This window comes from Myodes glareolus, chromosome 14 (assembly GCF_982192425.1).
Source record: "Myodes glareolus chromosome 14, mMyoGla1.1, whole genome shotgun sequence".
NCBI classification, from domain to species: domain Eukaryota; kingdom Metazoa; phylum Chordata; class Mammalia; order Rodentia; family Cricetidae; genus Myodes; species Myodes glareolus.
In genome coordinates, this window is record NC_142039.1 from 13,364,174 (window position 1) to 13,383,394 (window position 19,221).

The window sequence follows — 19,221 nt, forward strand, 5'->3', positions numbered from 1 at the left end:
CCATGACTCTTCCCTCTCTGTCTTGTGCTGTGCCCGTCCGTGTCTTTGTCCCATCTTGATTTCTCTACACTTTTAATTTGCTCTGCCCACCTCCTGCCCTTAAAAGAGCAGAACATTTATCAACCCAAATAAAAACCTCCTGCTTTCATTAAAGTGTTTTCTATTACCTTTTCAAAAATTTATTAAGTTTATGAATACAGTATTCTCTATGTCTCTCTGGGGAAGAGAATCAGATTGTTCTCTGCTTACACAAGCATCCATTGATTTCTTCCCCGTGGTTCTGTGACCCTTTGGAGGAAAAAAGATGGTTCATGTGACTGACCTTTCCTGCTGACCATAGTTAACAAACCATTCCTCACCTCCATTGCTCTGCTCTGCCTGGGCCTTCTCCGTTTTCCTCTTCATCCAAACTGTACTGTCACAGGCGCAAGATGGAGACAGGGATGGCTTGTCGTGTTCACTGTCCCAGAGTGGTCCACGAATGGGAGATTCTCTTGAAGAGTATTGGTGAAATAAATGGATTCCACCTGCCTTCGGAGAGAGTCTAGAACAGTGGTTCTCAACCTGTGGGTCATGACGCCTTTGGGGGTTGCATATCAGAGATCCTGCATATCAGATCTTTACGTTGCAATTCATAATAGTAGCAAAAGTGCAGTTATGGAGTAGCAGTTGAAAATAACTTTTTGGTTGGGGGTCACCACAACATGAAAAGCTGTATTGAAGAATCACAGCACCAGGGAGATTGAGAACACCTGTCACTCAGCATTTGCCTTGTCCACCAGCAATGTTTATCCTTTATCTTTTTGTTTTCTGAACTCAATAAATGTACCTCAAATCTGTCTCCTCTCCCCTTTGTACCCTAAACCACTTGTCTGGTGTCAAGCTCAGGTTTAAAAACTTCCTAAGAAGATTATGTGTATGAGTTTTTTGCTCACATGTGTATCTGTGTATCATGTATGTGTGGTTCCCACAGACATAAGTGTGTGTGCAAAGTGATGGGCTTCATAGGGGTACCTTTGTTTGAGTCTATCATGTGCTCTGGTTTTCAGTCCCCATTAATCTTCCTGTCCTTGCTCCTGCTAGTCCCCTTTGTCTTCCACCCCATCTATTTCCATGGCATATGTATTGATGAATATTTATACATAATATATATATATATATATATATATATATATATATATATATATATATAACCCCCACACACAGTGAAGGTTCCACACATGAAAGAAAAGCATGATTTGTTTTTTCTGGATCTGGCTATCTCACTACAACAACATACAATGTCATCCGTGTTCCTGAAAATGGCCTACTTTCTTATTTATGAATCAAACTCCACTGTGTTTGTATACCACATTTTCTGTATCCATTCACCAGTTGATGGACACCTAGGTTGGTTCCAATTGGCTATTGTTCGTGGTGCTGCAATCAACCCAGATGAGCTATTATCTCTGTAGCGCGCTGACTTAGACTCCTTTGGATATATTTCCAGGAGCGGCTTAGTTTGATTACTTCCCTGCTGGTGGGAATGTAAACTCGTACCCGTTATGGAAATCAGTGTGGAGGTTCCTAAAAAGAAAAACTAAAAATGAAATCGTCTAAATGTTTGATTAGAAGGTTTTCTTGCAGTAGCCTGCCAGTCACTTCCTTTCTCTGGTTTCCTGCTGCTTTCTCTCCTCTGATAAAAACACAATATTGTTCCCAAGCGCAGGCTATTAGTTCCCCAAACACGTACTGAGGCTCTCAGCTACTGGACAGTTTCAGTGTCTTTATAAGTTCTTTCCCTGAGCCCCAGGTTAGTGGTGGGGCTCTAACCATGTGCTCCTCCCATCAGGCACCTCACCTCAATCTGTGTTATGTCAGACAATACCAACAGACTAATTACAGCTCCCCCTATGTAAGCAAGCTCCCAGAAGGCAGGTCATGTTTTATCTATGTTCGTATTTAATAATTTGTATGTTCTAATTCCCATGACCTTGGCCTCCGAAGATTGCCTGCTGGCTGCCCAGTAAAATGTGTGCTGGATTGCTGCCAGGCACTGACCCTTGTTTAGTCAGCCCCAGCAGCTGTAACAGAAAACCACAAGCTGAGGGTTTAAACAGCTCGTATCCCTCACAGTTCCAGAAGCTGGTGGCCCAAAATCAGGATGGCAGCATAGCTTTACTGAGATCAGATTAGGCCCCTTCTCTGGGGTGCACATAGGACCACTTTCATATCCTTACAGCTCCCTTCTCATGACCTCACGTATGCATGGTCAGCTTCCAAAGACTCTTTCTCCTAATACCATCATCTCTAGGGCTGTAGTTTCAAAATACACATTTTGGGGGCATTCATGCATTTGGGTCCCACACTCCTCATTCTGTACCTTGAAGTGTCATGGGTTCACACATCCTTCCCTCATGTTGCAGCCTTTCAAATATTCAAAGACAGTTTCTGTGTCTCCAGTGTGGACATGGCTAATTCACTTGTATCGGTTTTCAACGTGCTCACTCTCTCCAGACAGGTCTTTTGCTAATGTGCTTTCCAAAGACAAGCTTCCCAACAGACCCTATGCAGCAACCGTGGCTCATCCCAGTAGAAGGTGTCTAGCCTCCTAGCCAATGTTCCTTTAATTATGCAGCTTCAGACCACATTCAAATTTGATAATCATCAAATCAAGATTGACAGGTGTTTTAGTTGTCTTGCTATAAACATCTACAGTCTTGCTGTAAATCATCTACAATTTACAGCAAGACAACTAAAATACCTGCCAGTCTTCAGCATTCCCAAAGTGACCTTAGAGATGATTTAGCGTCCATCCCCCTAGGGCTAAATTCTTCCTTTCTCCCACCTTCCCTGCACCACCTCCCTCACCCCTGTACACGCAGGTCTACATGCAGACACAGAGTCCCCCCAATCCTGAGCCATGAGGCCTGTGTGTAAGAAGCCAAGCAGAAATTTCCTGCATGATGTATGTGGCTTGAACTGAAGAAAGCCCTTTGAATTCATGTGGGTCTCTTTATTTTTAGGAGGTGCTTCCAAATGAATGTAAAGACTCTAGAACAATCTCTTGAGTCACAGGACTTTAGACTAAAGAAGTGTATGCATGTAAATTTTCTATAGTTTCTTTGTGGGAAGCATTGTACACTGTGGTTTTAGGTAGGCAGTGGGTTTTAGAATATGGGTTTGAGTTTGCGGTTTTAATCTCAGCTTTGTCATTTAATACCTCATAATTAACTCCTCCTTGTAATTCTCCTTAATAGTTCCTTAATAGACTGATGTTTTATTCACAAGTGTATAGACAACCTCTCCCAGTACTAAAGATTTAATAGATGCTAAATAGGCACAAATGAATGAAAGGAAGACTGCTCAATGTGCAAGACCCAATGAATACGATCTGTGACTTCCTTCACTTGGGGAGCTTGAATCGTCCCCCTCTGAAAAAAAAACAGTATTCACTGTGAGCAGTCTGTATGAGCTCTGCTGGACTTAAATTGGCGCAAAGCATTTGACAGCAGGTGAGGCCACACTAAGCGTTTGCTGTGCTACTGGTGGGTTATTATTGGTCAGTCAATGAATCGTGTGCTGTCTGTGGCAAGGTGGGGGAGCAACAAGAAAGGAGCATCCGATACATTTGTGCTCATTGTAAATTTGAAGAAATGAAAAGATGGGCTGGGCAGACCACTGAGCGGTTGAGAGGTCTTGCTGTTCTTGCAGAGGACCCAAGTGTGGTTCCCAGTTCCCCCACAGCAACTCACGGCCTTCTGTAACTGCAGCTCTAGCAGATCAATGCCCCTAGCAGCCTCTCCGGCTCAAGGAGCAGGCACACGGAGAGACATCCATAGGTTAAAAAATGTTAAATCTTTTTTTTTTATTAATAAGAAAGTAAAGAGAATACACAGGAGAGAATCAGATGGAGGATTACTTGCCTTAGGTGAGGGCAAAATAAAATTGGATTATTAGTTAGCAGGGGTTAGGATGGTAAACAATAAATCCTTTGAATTTGTGCTGAGCTTTATGTTTTAAACCTCCTTTCCTAAGATTCTCATTAGAAATATAGAGAAGGAGCGAATCCTGGGAATGTAGCTCCCTTTAAGATGTAGAGGGAACCCGAGCCTTCCTCTCACCCTGAGTGGCCCACACCTCATTAGCGAATCTCACAGAGTAGTAAACAGAAGGGAAGCAAAGGAACCCTGGCCCAGGCTGGAAGGCCATTAATTTGCAGACTGTCCTTACTGACCTGCCCACTGTGTGCCGTAAGGAGTGATTAACATTTCATGGGGAACTCAAGCAGTATTCCTCTTAGAACCAAAGGAGAGAGAATTTTGCTTGAGATTCCATGCAAATAATAAAACAAAGCAAATAAAATAAAATAATAAAAGGGAAGGGAGCATTACCTATGACGGAAAGGAAAGGGCATCTCAACCACATCGAAGATACGCATTCTTTTCTCAAAAGCATGCATGAGGCCGTCTGAAAAGCAAAGATATGTTTGCGCATTTTAAGATTCCATCTTTAGTGGTCAAAGCTAAACATCTTCAGCTGGGTTCTCCGGGACCAGCTTGCTCTTTGGAAGCTAAGTGTTGCTGAGAAACTCATGACCTTTCCTGACTTCAGGAAACTCACATGTTCCGTGGGGAGGGGAGGAGAAGGGAGAGGAGGGGGAGGGAGGGAGAGCATGCTCTCTTCTCTTTAAATTTCGTATGGAGAAAGTGGCTGTAGGTGGCACCCAGCAAGAGTTTAGGGCACAGTGACAGGGTCGCCTGATGATGCTGATTCCGTCCAGGCCTCTGTACCTTCTCCATGGGAAACAAGAGTGTAAGTGTTGCACTTATATGCAAACAGCTTGGGGCATTTAATATGCATAAACTGTACAGCAACCTGTAAGGCATGCCCGGATAAGCACGCAGCAAGGTGAGTTGCTGCCTGCATGAAATTGTGAGTACCTGTGTCCTCGTAGAGATATTTTGAAATGTGTTCCCAAAGAAGAGGCTTAATCCAGAAGGCATAAGAAGCAGCCTTTCTCCCTAATTTTTATGTATTCTGATAGACTGGAAAGAAGATCATCAGACAGCTTCAGCCACGTGCAGTCGGCATTTCTTGGGCTTACTTTCTTCTCTCCCTCCTTTCTTCACTTCTCCTCTCTAAGATTTTACTGTGTAGCCCATGGTGGCCTCAAATCCACCACATAGCCAGGCTTGGTTTGGACTTGTCTAACCTTCTGCCATAGTGCTGCGATTACAGGGCTAAACCAGACTGCTCGGCCCACTTATATAGCAACTGCAGCTTGCTTTCTTGTTGGACTGGCTTTGGCTTGCCAGGCCCCAAATAATAACATGGAGACCAATAATTAATTGAGAAAGCTTGGCCTTAGCTTGGACTTTTTCTCAACTTGCTCTTATAACTCAAACTAACCTGCTTCTATTAATCCATATTCTGCCGCGTGACTCAGTTCCCTCTCCTCTGTACTATATGTCCAACTTGTTTCGAGTCTCTCTGGCATCTCCATCTTTTCTTCCCAGAGTCCTCTCTCTTCCCCAAAGTCTTCCTAACCGCTTCCTGTCTAGCTGTTGGCCATTTGGCTCTCTATTAAACCAACCAGCAGGGGCCTGGGCAAAGACACATCTTCACAGTGTACACAAATATTCCACAACAACCGAACCCCGTTTTTAAGGTCTAAAAATGGGTTTAATAACAATGTCTACCACCCTTTCATCTGTGGGAACTGAGTGAGATAATGTGTGTCTGCCAATTCTCAGGAAAGTGCACAGGGCTTTACAGGTGTGTGGCTCATGAATCTCGACACTTACTGCAGGCTGGGAAACCTCTCACGGCAGATGGTGAGGAGCCCGGAAGTGATGCTGTAATTAACGTCAGCAACATTCTCTATCTCTTAATGTGTCCTCACTTCTCACAAGAAGGGCAGAATCAGTAAACCCATCACTGTGACACATGGCTGACTTCAAATCACCCCATCAGGACTTACTGCTGTCAGATGGATGGGAAAGGAAGAGCAGTTTCTCTGTTGATATTTTGTGTTGTTTGTTTTCTGGTTTCCTTGGTGATTCGAAGCAGATAAGTTTTTTCTTACCTCTGGATGCTCTTTTCTGCATAGACAAGCTGGGGTAAAACAAAGCCATGTTCAGTTATCACTCTCTTGTAGACCATGAGGGGTCTGCAAGTCCTGTCAGCCTAAAGGCAGGCATGGAAATGTTATTCTGATATGTTGGTATTTCCCAGAAGGGCCGTTTTCATCATTAGATGTTCATTTTGGTCTGTTTGCTTGTTTTGTTTTGAAACAAGGTTCCACTGTGCAACCCAGGCTGGCCTTGAACTCTCCATCCTCCTGCTGCACCCTCCTGAATGCTTGGGTTATAGGAATAGACTACCAGGCTTCCATGCACCATGCACCTAATGATGATCATGTTTTTTTTATTGTGATCTCCTAAAGAATGTAAGGTCAATGGCTAAACAAATGTGGTACACAAGTGAAACAGAATTCTGTAATAGCAAAATCAGTCTAAAGTGAAAAATAACCCCAAAAGTGGTGGCTGCTTGTCATAGTTTTGTTGCTGTGAAGAGACATGACGACCATGGCAACTCTTATAAAGGAAAACATTTAATTGGGGCTGACTTACAGTTCAGAGGTTTAGTTCATTGTCATCATGGTAGCATGCAGGCAGATACGGAAGGAGAAGGAGCTGAGAGTTCTACATCTTGATCCACAGGCATCAGAGGGTGTGTGTGTGTGTGTTACAGTGGGGCATAGCTTGAGCATCGGAGACTTCAAAGCCTTCCTCTGCAGTGACTTGCTTCTTCCAGCAAGGCCATACCCACTCCAACAGGGCCACACCTCCTAATTGTGCCACCCTATGGGACAAGCATTCAAACACATGAGTCACTGGGTGGCCGTACCTATTCAAACCACCACACCACTGAGGATGGAGGGTGTTGAAAGCTGAGTCATAATGATACCTTCAGTTTAAATAGATGAAAACAACTACAATAGTCACTGTGGACTGACAGATATACAACAGTGTATGTGACTTACAGATATACAACAGTGTATGTGACTTACAGGTATACAACAGTGTATATGACCTACAGATATACAGCAGGGCATACGACTTACAGATATACAACAGTGAATGTTTAGTAAAGAGTTAATTGTAGAATCCAGCTGGTGGTCACTCAAATGCTCATTTTTTCAACTTCCAACTTTCCTGTAAGTTTAAAAATGCTATTACAATACACTTAAATAGCATAATTCCAGAAATGCCTATTGATATAAAAAAAAACACTAATTGGAAACCCTGGTTAGCATTTTTGGTTTTGTAGCATTCTTGTAAGCACTGAATATGTTTAATAAATGACTTTTCAAAAGTAAATGCCAATTTATTATATTGCCATTTCTTAGTACACTGGATTAAGGAGACATTTAAAGTGATAAGCACGAATGAAGTTTTGAATTTGCAGAGTGACAAAGGAATTGTTATCAAATTAAGTTTATAATTAAAAACTACTTAGTATTTTTATTTCCTTTGTTTTCATTGTCCTGTTTTGTTTACTTTGGTTATCTTCATGAACTATCTTTTAGAAATGTTAGATCCTAAGGGATGGAAAATAATAGGCAGCTAACAAAAATCAACTAAGAAGAGCATTGCATTTTTATGAAGGAAGTTGCCTGATGAGTGTTGTAGAAGACCTTGACCTTGAGTCCAGATGACTTTACCTGCACTTTCCATTCACTGAGAATTACTGAAATTCAGGAGGGTGAACTTTTAAATGAGCACAACATGTCAGAGCATCATGTTACTTCAAAAGTACAAAGCTCAGTAGGAATGTGTCTAAAAGTGTGTCCTTCAGGACCAGGACCCGATAATAAACGTGGAATTGGAAAACACCCGTTATAATGGCTCTTAACACAGCCAGGTCCCACTTAGAGATATTGTGTGTGGTCCCAATTGTATGCATATTTCATAAGTAATATGGAAAAAAGACAAGTTTCAAGAGTGATAAGATGATGAAAATAATGGAAAATGGGTACTATTCAGAAAACGCAAAAGGAAGAGGAAATTCTGCAGACTCTCACAAGGCTGAAAGGTTAATCAGGTGCTTGGTTTTCATGTTCAGTTATTCTAAGAGTTCCTATGAAAATGGACAGAGAAAACAGACCTCAACAAAAAGATATCTTTGTTGTATAAATAGAAGTTTCTCCTGACTTTAAGATTTATCAATCCTGGAATAATCATTAAGAAATGCTTTGACATCAACGTCCCTAAAGAATTACATAACAACATGTAAGTTATGAAATTTTGTCGTTGGCCTGTGTTTTAATAACCAGGACTTCTAAATGTATTGAATAGTAATTGATATATTTCTGGAATTTCTTTTGGAATGGCCACCCGAATTCATAACTCTCAAAAATCATTGTACTCATTGATTGTTCTCAAATAAATGGTTATATATTATTAGGTAGGTGACTGCAATGCTACTCAAACTCGTTTTTATATTTTTATAATTATTACAAAGCAATTGATAAGTTCTACTTTTATTTATTGTATTGTTTTTATTATATTGTACAACTGTTTTCTCGGTCTGCATTAAGATATTGATACATATCCTCTCTAAAGTCCTTGCACATACTCAGAATTGCCATTTTGAAATACCTGTCCAATACTTCAGCTAAGTTGCTTTTCTCAGGGTCCATTACAATAGGCTTCAGGGTCCACCAGACTCTCCCTGCAGCCCCTTTCAGCCACTTCCCAGCCCATCTTCATCCCTTTGGGACTCCCTGCCAACATGCAGAACCACACTCTATCCACAGTCACCACACTTAACTCGTGTGTATCTGTGGGAGGCATGTTGACTGACGTTCATTTATGTGTTTTTGCGCTGGGATCTAGGTATCCGGAGTTGTGGTGATTGTGGTATATCTTGATGTAGATATCAGGTTTCACCTTGATAGGTGGGTATGCTGTTCTTGGTCCCAGCCAAGGGTGGCTGCTCTGAAATCTTGTTAGAGAATGATTCTGCAGGTTGGTGGGAAAGTCACAAAGGAGTGGAAATGGGATAAAAGGAAGGGCTGAAAGGGACTCTGAGAAAGAACTAGGAGGACCCTGAGTCCTCACTACAAGGCTAAGTCCCAAGGGGACAGAGGTGGGCTCAGAAGAGCAGCTCAGGCAGGCCTATTACAAAACAATGGTATAATATTTTTCTTTATTTTCCTTGAGAGATCCATTTTAGATCCCACCCAGCTATGACTGTCTGAAATTCCAGGTAATGCTGGGCCTTACATATATTATTATGTATATGTGAATAATGTATGTGTATGTTATGTGTGTCTATAGGACATGTATAATAGATATGTATATAAAGAATATATGGCATAGTATTATATATAATATGTGTACATTGTATATGTACACACATGAAATACATGGCATGTATATAGTATTTATTGAATATGCATAATATATATAGACACATAGTTTATGTATATTACACATATATGTATATAGATTGTTGTGTACATATATGTTTAGTTTATAAGTTAGACACAGTAAGAGATTAACCACAGTAACTCATGATAAAATACAGTTAAAACTGTGGCTAAACAATTGTTATCATTAAGGCATCATGCAGCACCTGCAGGAGCAGATGCAGAGACCCACAACCGAACACTAGGTGGAGTCTGGAGAATCCTGCAGAAGTGGGGAGGGAGGATTGCAGGAGTCAGAGGGGTTGAGGACACCAGGATAACACGGCCTACAGAATCCACTAAGCAGGGCTTATAGGGACTCACAGAGACTGCAGCAAGAACACAGACCCTGTATGAGTCTGAGCTATGTCCTCTCCATATGCCTGATGGTTGCATAGCTTAGTGCTCTTGCGGGACTCCCAACAATGGGGATGGAGGAGTCTCTGGCTCTTTCACCTGCATTTGGGATTGGGATTCAGCTATGATATGAGGGTTTATGCCCAGTCTTACTGTATCTTATGAGGCCATGTTCCGTTGCTATCCCTGGGAGACCTGCTCTTTTTCTTTTCAAGGGAAACAGAGGAGGAGTTGATCTGGGGGAGAGAGAAAGGGACTGGGAAGGGTAGAGGGATATAAAGTTCAAGAGAAAAATAAAGGTTTAAAAACAAGCCAACAAAGAACTTGAACTAGAGATGGCCCTTTGCTTAAGAGTATCGACTGCTCTACCAGAGGACCCAGGTTTGATTCTCAGCACCCACATGGCTACTCACAACCATCTGTAACTTCAATTCCAAGGGACCTGATGCTCTCTCCTGGCCTCTGCCAGTACTGCATGCAGGTGGTGCCCAGACATACATGTAAATAAAACATCCATATACATAAAAATAAAATGTAAAAAAAATTAAAAATGCAACAAATAACAATGTTCTTACTAAAGTTATGTGGAATGACTCATCCTCTTGAAATTATCTTGGAGCAGAGTTGCCATCGGGCGACTGACACCTCCCAGAGCATAGCAATGGCTAAGGGACTACAAGGATGGATTCTCTCACTTCTCCTTTCTCTTGGCAATCTAATTGCAAGGAGTTTTTTTTTTTATCTCTGCAACTGTTGTGTTCAGAAATGTTGCCTCTGTGAAGGTGGCTTCCACCTGAGGGCGTACATACACCCCACAGGTAACCATCCTCCCACTGCAGAGAATGTGATGTCACCTCAGTGCCTGGCCTGTCTTCCTTCTGAAACACAACGGCCCAAATTCCCTTGCGCTGTATTCATTGTTATGTCCGTGTTTGGTGTCTTCGTCATATTCCTCGGCTTATTCCTTTCTTCTCATCCACTGTAGAGCAAAGCTGGCTTCCTGTTGTGACGCAGCTCAGACCTTCGTGGTTTCCCAGAATAACACTCCGCTGGGGACTAACATGAGCTATGAGGTGGAAACCAAGAGGCAAATTCCCATTCGACAGAACATTTTCCAAATGTTCCCAGTGGTGAGTAAGGCTGGTTTGTGGTTGTAACTAATGAATGAGTCATTTTAAAGCTGACTTGCTATCTTATGGCAAATGGGATGTGTGTAGTGGCGGGCCTGCCGGAGTTCAGTTCTTTTATTTTTATGTTTTATCTCCTCGAGACTAAACCCAGGGCCTTGTTCATGCTTGGCAAGGACTCTACTTCTAAGCTACACCCCCAATCCCTATGGAAGCAATTCCGAATGCAGTGTGGTTCCCTAAGAAGAGAGTTTATTACATCAATGATAAGTTCTTTGAGCCATCCATCCCCCCAGACTCTCCAGTGAATGAGCTGAGGCACAGCATTTCAGCTCTATTAACTGGGGCTGGGGAGGTGACCACCACATTTTGCCTAGGATCAGACTCTCTCAGGTGTCATTTTGGATGACTAAGCCCATCCTCGTACAAAAGACCTTACGTGACTTACTTTAGTGACGTCACTATATAAGAATTCGTGGACAATTCATATAACATCCACAAGACAAAGTGTATTGTCTGCTGTGTCCACTGCTGTATCCCAAGTTCCTAGAACATTTTCAAGCGCATGTATACACTCGCTACATGTCTGTAAATAAGCATGAGTATGTGTTATGTCCTCTGCTGCTTGGAACATTGAGAAAGTGTAATTTTCATGTACTGCAAGTACAGAATTGAGGGAGATGTTGTCATGAAAAACACTTCATTCCTTATAATCATGAATTCACAGATGTCTTTCTTATGATGTTTAAAACCAATTAGGCCCAACTGATATGATCAGATGGGATCTCTGTATCTGTGCAGCATGCTGTCTGTAGATAGGGTTTTATAATTCAATCTGCCTTTGTTAGATGTTTGACGTCTCAAAACTAGTTTAGTGTGGCTTATGTAGGTTAATTCAATATTTTTGTGTCACAATTCAGAGACAGAATAATTATTTGAGAATAAGTGAGAAATAACTTGAAAATGATAGAGAAAAATGTTGCGAATTTTCTAGATGAAAAGGACAGAAAAGTTGCTCATGAAGCAGAGATTTTTAAAAATAAAGATAAACTTGGTGTTTATAAACAACGAACCAAAGAATGCAGTTTGTTGTAAATAAGTGTACCTCAAGAAAGTTTAAGAAAAAAGTCTTTGTTGCATTTGGTAGCTCATGCATGCAATTCTTGCACTTGTAGGTACAAGGTTCTGAGTTTCATCCCCTAACTCCAATTACGGACAAAAACGTTCAAAGCAAAGCAAGACCCTCTTGAGACATTCGTGGAATGCATTGAAACTACCAGTAAATGAAATCATGCTGTAACTAAATGTTGCTATGCCCATGGGAGGCCTAGGACAGCCGTGTAAGAAGCATCTCTCCACCCAGGCACATCTTGCTTTCTGCTGCCCAGCTCAGAGATGCTGTCTTTCACATAGCATGAAAGATGATGAAAGTTGATACTTCTGTTTATTAAAAACTGCACTAATTTCCAATTACCCTGATTTTTTGTTTGTTTGTCTTTAGTTGGCAAACAGGAAATTCTGCTGGGTAACCTGGGTAAAACATTGTCACCATGTGCTGCTTCCCCTTTCCCCTTCCTTGGCTAGGGATCAGGATGGAACCGACCTCCTCCTAGCCCTCCTTCCCATGGTCCCCACTGTCTCCCCTGCTCCTCTGTACCCACAGCTCCTAGGACCACCAGGCACAGAGCAGCTTGCCATAAAACTTTTCCATCAAAAAAAAAAATGTGAAGTACTGCCTCCAAATGCTGGTTTGTTTTGGGGAACATTGAAGTTTGTATTGTATTTCAGCTCCCACTGAACACCAGTTCACCAAACGTATGGCTGTTTCTTCCCAACTGACCAAGAAACCAGAGAAAACAGTCATTATTTTGAGGGCTTAATTTGAGATGCATTTCCCTTAGTAATCTTTTCTACTGTACCATAAAGAACGTATTTGCAGTATTGCATTCCACTCTGTCTATAAAACTCAGAATTTACTGAAAAACCATTGAGTCAAAACTCTGGAGCCATCCTGGGCTTGGATTTCAAAGAAGTGAAATAGCTTTCACTATCTTGGGCATTCATTAAAAGCCAGACACGACAATGGGCCTTCTGGATAGACAGGAATGAACCACATCATGACCATGCCAATCCACTGGCTAACAAGAAACTGGACTGGGCAGGGGCTTGGACCAGCCTAGCTGGGTCACAAGCCCAGTTCTGCCTGTTCAGAGCTGTTGCTTTAGCTCCCTCCTCAACGTTGCCCACACAGTGGCTGTGTGAGCTAAATCTGCTAGTAAGTTATGCATGTGGAACAATGCCTCTCATACAATAAATACAATGTGGCAATTAAAATGTAAAGACAAGCTAACAGAAAGCTCAGTATGCCTGTTGGGCATTTCTCAGAGGCAGTGTCATGAGGAGGTGGCAGTGATCATGGCTCAAGGGTCTTCGAGCACTTTGAGGAGCTCAGAACTACAGCAGCCCGAGGATCTTGCCAGAGGAGCCAGGGACTTTGCTGTGGGGAGGGGGGCGCCTTGGTGCTGTAGCCTCGCCTATACGCTTTGGTTTAGATACTAACAACACGGGCAGTTTTCTGTTACTGGTGATTTAGCTGCCAGCTCACAGAGTTGCTGAGTGCTGCCCAGTCATCTTGCGATGTCAAATGAGCCAACTCTAACTCACAAATGGGATTGCACGGGGGGGGGGGGGGGGGGGGGGGGAGCACTGGACCAGCACGTGCTTATGGAAAGCGCACCATGAACACTGCGTTAATATAGCTCTGGGCTGAGAAACGAGGGGGAATGAAAAATGAAGACACATGTTCTCTGCCTGTGAGGAAGTACATTCCAGTGGAAGGGACAAGCAGATCTCATCACTGTGGTGTGTGTGCAGGGCCTAGGACACTCTTTTACGTCAAAGGAGTGGATCAGCAAGAGAAACATGTGTGTTGAATGGCAAGGTTTTATTTTATACAAGGAGGATGTGGGGGAAGTGGGCAACCTTTTAGGGTAAACAGTATGGGTGAGAGCTGCAAGGGAATAAAAGAAAATGTCAGACTAGAGAGTCCAGCACGCTGGTGGCCATCCATAGGGTTGGCCAGCATAAGTCCAGTGACGTCACTGAGCCTGCATGTCTAAGGATTAGTGAAGCAAAGAAAGTTTTGATAAAGTATCTTTAATTCTACACATTAAAATTACAGATTCAATGCTGTTTTCCACCTTCTTTATTTTCTCTCTTTTTACTTCTGAACTGCTTATGTTTGGTGGAAAGACACAATACATGATTTTCCCATTTGTCTTTAATTTCTCTATGTAGTATGATATGTCCATGGAAGGTAGGGGAAGATATATCAGGCATCCTAGGCCACTCTTCATTGCATGGTGATATTGAACCCAGTTTGGGTTTACTTGATTAAATAACTTCAACAGAAACACTATTTTAAACCAGGTGGTGATGGCACAAGCCTTTAATTCCAGCACTTGGGAGGCAAAGGCAGGCGGATCTCTGTGAGTTCGAGGTCAGCCTGGTCTACAGACTGAGTTCCAGGACATCCAGGGTTGTTATACGGAGAAACTCTGTATTAACTAAAAGTTTATATTGCAGTTTATATTATAAGAATGTTATTTTTAATTCTTATATTTTATTACATCACATGTAGTGTTTCTCCCTCCTAAAAGAAATAAAACAAACTTACATGATGTTTTTTAATTATAATAAGTTGATCATAACGCTATGCATTTATTTAATTAACTAGATATTGTGTGTGTGTTTGTGTATGGTATATGTGCACCCATATGCAAGGACACTCATATACAAAGAAACCAGTACCAAATGCTGGGTGTCTTCCCTGATCACTGAGCCTCTGCTGTTTTGAGACAGGCTTCTGTGGAACCCAGGGCCCACGGTTTCAGTTAGATTGGCTGGCCCGCAAACTGGAGCTCCCAGGATGCACCTGTCTCCTCCTACCCCAGGCTCGACTACAGACGTGTCTCTGGATTTGACTAGGGAGCTATGGATTTGGATTCAGTTCTCGCTTTCATTTCTCAAATGCTCCTACTTGAGGAATCTTCTCTCTAGCCCCTGTGCTGCTTTTTTTTTTAACCCTCCCCAAAGTCTGTGTCTGTTTTTTTTTTTTTTCCTTACTCTTTTTTCTTCTTCTAAGCACACATGAAAAGTTAAATTTCTGGGGTCCAGCTGATGATAATGTGGTTTCTTTTTTCTTGGGGGTGCTGGGAATTAGATGGTGTCAACTTAGCTGCATTGTAGCCTTGGTTCTAATTTTCAAGCAATTGTGTCATGATTGGTTTCTGCTCTCTCCTGCTAGTCCCAGCCTTTTGTGAACTCCCCTTATAACCACTGTGCCGTGGTTGGCAATGGGGGAATTCTGAACAAGTCTCTCTGTGGAGCGGAAATTGATAAAGCTGACTTCGTTTTTAGGTGAGTCTTGTCAAGAGGGTTTCTTGGACGCTAAGGAGCAATTGATTGCTTTAAAGGGTCATAGAAACAACCTGGGTGTCGAGTTTTGCCTTTTTCTTTGTGATCATATTGCTAGTATCTACAAGTTACCCAGGTAGGCTTTACTGGAGGTCACAGGACTCACGAGCTCCTCAGTTTGTCCATGTCAGCAACATGAGGATATGCAAGAAGAAACCGGATGGAATCGCAGTGAAAGATTTGGGACCGCAGGACTGATTAGAGCCTTCAGCCTGCGGGCGGGTACCACGGTGCCTTTGGAGAGCCTCCCAGGAGGGGCATTTCTCTGTCCTGACAAACCAATGAAGGGGCATTTGTTCTTTAGTCTCACCAGGAGAGATGCTGACCTAGACTTTGTATAGTCACACACAGCACCGTTTTCCAGCTTGAGAGCTAGCTCACACTGCGCATCTGCTCACCACTGGTCTGGTGACACAGTTTTGTCTGAATACAAGGTAGTTTATAAGAACAGACAACACAAAGTTGGTTTCTGTGTGTGCTTCATGCTAGTAATCACTGACTCGTCTAGCTGTAATGTGACTTAAAAGAGAGAGTAACAGGTGTCTGCTTCTTTACGTTCTGAGAGCATCGATTTTGTACATCAAGGCTCTTTGGTCCCCATGAATGATGATACTTGTTCTACATATTAACAGCAACCACAAAGGAGGTTCAAAACCAGGTCCTCTCTCACCTTCATCTCATGTTGGTGATTTAGATCGGTGGTCATTACCCAGCGGCTGATCTGATAGGCCAGAAATTGCAGAACACTCATTGATTCATGATGGAACAGTTTTCACGCTTTTCCTGATTTACATTGACATGGCCCATACTGGAGTGGGTCAGCCATTGTTCACATTCTAAGTGTTTGTGTGTGGTGGGGGAGTCACAATGAAGATAAATAACGGTTCATGTAATAGGCTTTTTATAGACTTAAACTTCTCCAAACATCTGTGGTGGGTATTATGCAAAAACATTAATTTGACTTTATAGCAGCCTTAGAAAGAACAGCTTAGCCTTAAAGTCTAGGGGGGAAAAACCTCTCAGCAGTTATTTGATTGATAACTTTAGGACATGCCCAGATTTCCAGGTTCTACTTTAGCTGATGCTAGGACTTTTCTGAACACACTCTTTCTTCTGAAGTTGGCCATTCAAACTGAAATAAAACCTAGGGCTACATATGGCTGGTGTCATTAAAATGTATTTAGTTTTTAAGCCTGTACTTACTTTGCCTATGCTTGTTGGTTACAGATAGAAGTTGCCCATTTATTTTCATTTGAAACATTGGGATACAAATTTAGTACATAAGGAGCAAGCATGGCCATAACTACATTATATAGTATGCTATAACTTTACTGTTACATCTGCGTATGCATTTTATATAAACATTACACACATTTTATACACACACACATACACACGTGCATTCTGGTGTTTTTCATAAAGTCTCCTGTTATATTAGAAAGCACTTTTAAGCCTGGCATGGTGTCTCATGAATGTAATCTCAACAGTTGGGAGACTGAGGCAGAAGTGTTTTGAGAACTTAAGGCTACCCTGGGCTGCAGAGTGCACTCCAATCAACTTGGGCTACAAAGTAAAACCCTGTCTCAAACAACAGCAAAACCATTCTGGATTCTTCAAAAGAATGCCTGTCTGTCTGTGACTTGTTACAGGAGGCCACTGGTAAGGTCGTTCCGTGGCCTCCTATCTATAATGAATATATATTTTTGATGTATATTTTATAGCAAAGTGAGAAGTACATCTTTCATTTATTACTGTTTTGTAGGGCATGGATCATTGTCCTGCACTCTTATCCATATTACAGATGGTGTCAGCTGTATACAGTGCTTTTGGGGGTACTCAGAATTCCCTTTCCATGTTCCCCTTTAAACAGATGTTCTAAGTGAAATTTAAAATATATTCCCTTTTCCTGTCATTAGACTATATCAAAATTAGTATCTTTCATGGTTTTCTAATAAAATAATTAGTACTCTTGGTTTAAGACAGCAGGATGAAAATTGCTGCAATTTTCCTTTATTAATAACCTAACTTGGTGATGAAGTTATCCATATAGATATCAGAAGACACTAGTGCTCCTATGGAGGTTTTGCTTCTGGGAGACTCTATCACAGTATTCTCAGTGCCTTGGGTTCTTTAAGTCTGTAGTGACCATCCCATTGTGAGAATATAATCAACATCAATCAATATAGTTGATCTAAGTCACAACATCAATAAAAAGCCTTGAAAATTCTTCCAAAGCATGGCAAGGAATGATTTGTCACTTCTGGCTTTGATACTTACAAATGTCAATGAAAATGTTAAAATCACGTGACATTTTGTACAGTGCTGAAACATCATCTGAGAGTCCAGTGCTTCTTGTTATTTTCAAGCGGCAATCAGGTAGATACGAAATTCTTACTGGTTTCCCAGGCAATTGCAACAGCTGTCGTGTGTGTGTGTGTGTGTGTGTGTGTGTGTGTGTGTACACATCTGCTTTTATAGATTGTATTTTGAGATGTTTTTTCCTTCTTTATTCCAGGTGCAACCTCCCCCCAGTCACAGGGAATGCTACTAAAGATGTTGGAAGCAAGACGAATCTTGTGACTGTCAACCCCAGCATCATAATACTGAGGTGAGTGCCTGCAAGCTGTGTAGCTCCTCAGAACACTGTCTGATCACGTCACACATTTCTCCCGCTGCTGCTGAGGCTAACATGCCCCACAGCTGAGCCAGGAAAACAAAACAGAAGACATCTGCAAAGCTGGACTCTCACCCAGGCTGGGCTTTGTCAGAAGAATGACTCAGTTGTACTTCTAGTGTCATGAGCTACATGTTTTTAATCAAAGGAGAATTTATCTCTTCAACTTAAAAAATATGGAACACTGTTTCTTCCATTCTTTTCAGAGTCTTCATGCTATGTACACTTTCTCCTTGATTGTGTGTGTGTGTGTGTGTGTGTGTGTGGTGTATGTGTGTGTATTTGTGGGGTTTTTTGACAAAACTGTTTACGAGTTTGAGAGGAAGTTCTAGTACAGCCTAACAAGCCCCTTTGGCTTTCACTTTCAGTAGTTTGTTATACAGAATAATTTTCATGGCTTCTGTAATGTAACTGTTACAGAATGTTGATTCGTTCATAAAAATTCCACATATACTTTGCTGCATTTTTTCCTGTCAGAAAGAGGCTCCTAATGCCCGCACTGCAGAGGTAATGTCCGCACTGCAGAGGTAATGCCCGACTGCAGAGGTAATGCCCGCACTGCAGAGGTAATGCCCGCACTGCAGAGGTAATGCCCACACTGCAGAGGTAATGCCCGCACTGTAGAGGTAATGTCCGCACTGCAGGGGTAATGTCCGCACTGCAGAGGCAGGCGGATCTCTGTGAGTTCCAGGACAGCCAGGGCTATAGAGAGAAACCCTGTGTCAAAAAATACCAAAAACAGAAGCAAAGAGAGAGACTGCTAATCATTAATAATAGATTAGATTCCTCAAATTGTTCTAGAGTCTCCAAGTGAGAAGGAAACAGTGTATCTGCCTTCCAAAAGCTAATCGTGAAAACATTTTACTTGAAAGAGTTCTTTCTCGGGTATCAGGTGACACAGAAGAGGGCGACAGCCTAAATCAGCAAGGAAATTGTAACAACACGTAAATGTATATTTTCAGGGGGGCATAGGCTCTCTAAACAAAACTATTTGGTGATTAAATGTGTAAAATAGATGAGAAATTTGACTTTTAAATATAAATAGGCTATGGTGTTTGGTTAGAAGTAAGTTTAAAGGTATTGAAAAGTCAATGCAACAATAGATAATGGGTTGTAATATAAAATAATAT

General features: G+C 41.9%; 1 protein-coding gene across 3 annotated transcripts in view; it reads left to right on the plus strand.

Moving 5' to 3' along the window:
• Positions 1–19,221, plus strand: part of St8sia6 (ST8 alpha-N-acetyl-neuraminide alpha-2,8-sialyltransferase 6) — a 139,143-nt gene that overhangs the window by 113,272 nt on the left and 6,650 nt on the right. For all 3 annotated transcript variants that reach the window (XM_087896348.1, XM_087896349.1, XM_087896350.1), the window contains 3 exons: positions 10,800–10,944; positions 15,248–15,360; positions 17,933–18,025. In XM_087896348.1, the coding sequence (XP_087752474.1) occupies positions 10,800–10,944; positions 15,248–15,360; positions 17,933–18,025 (351 nt within the window). The remainder of the gene's footprint in view (positions 1–10,799; positions 10,945–15,247; positions 15,361–17,932; positions 18,026–19,221) is intronic.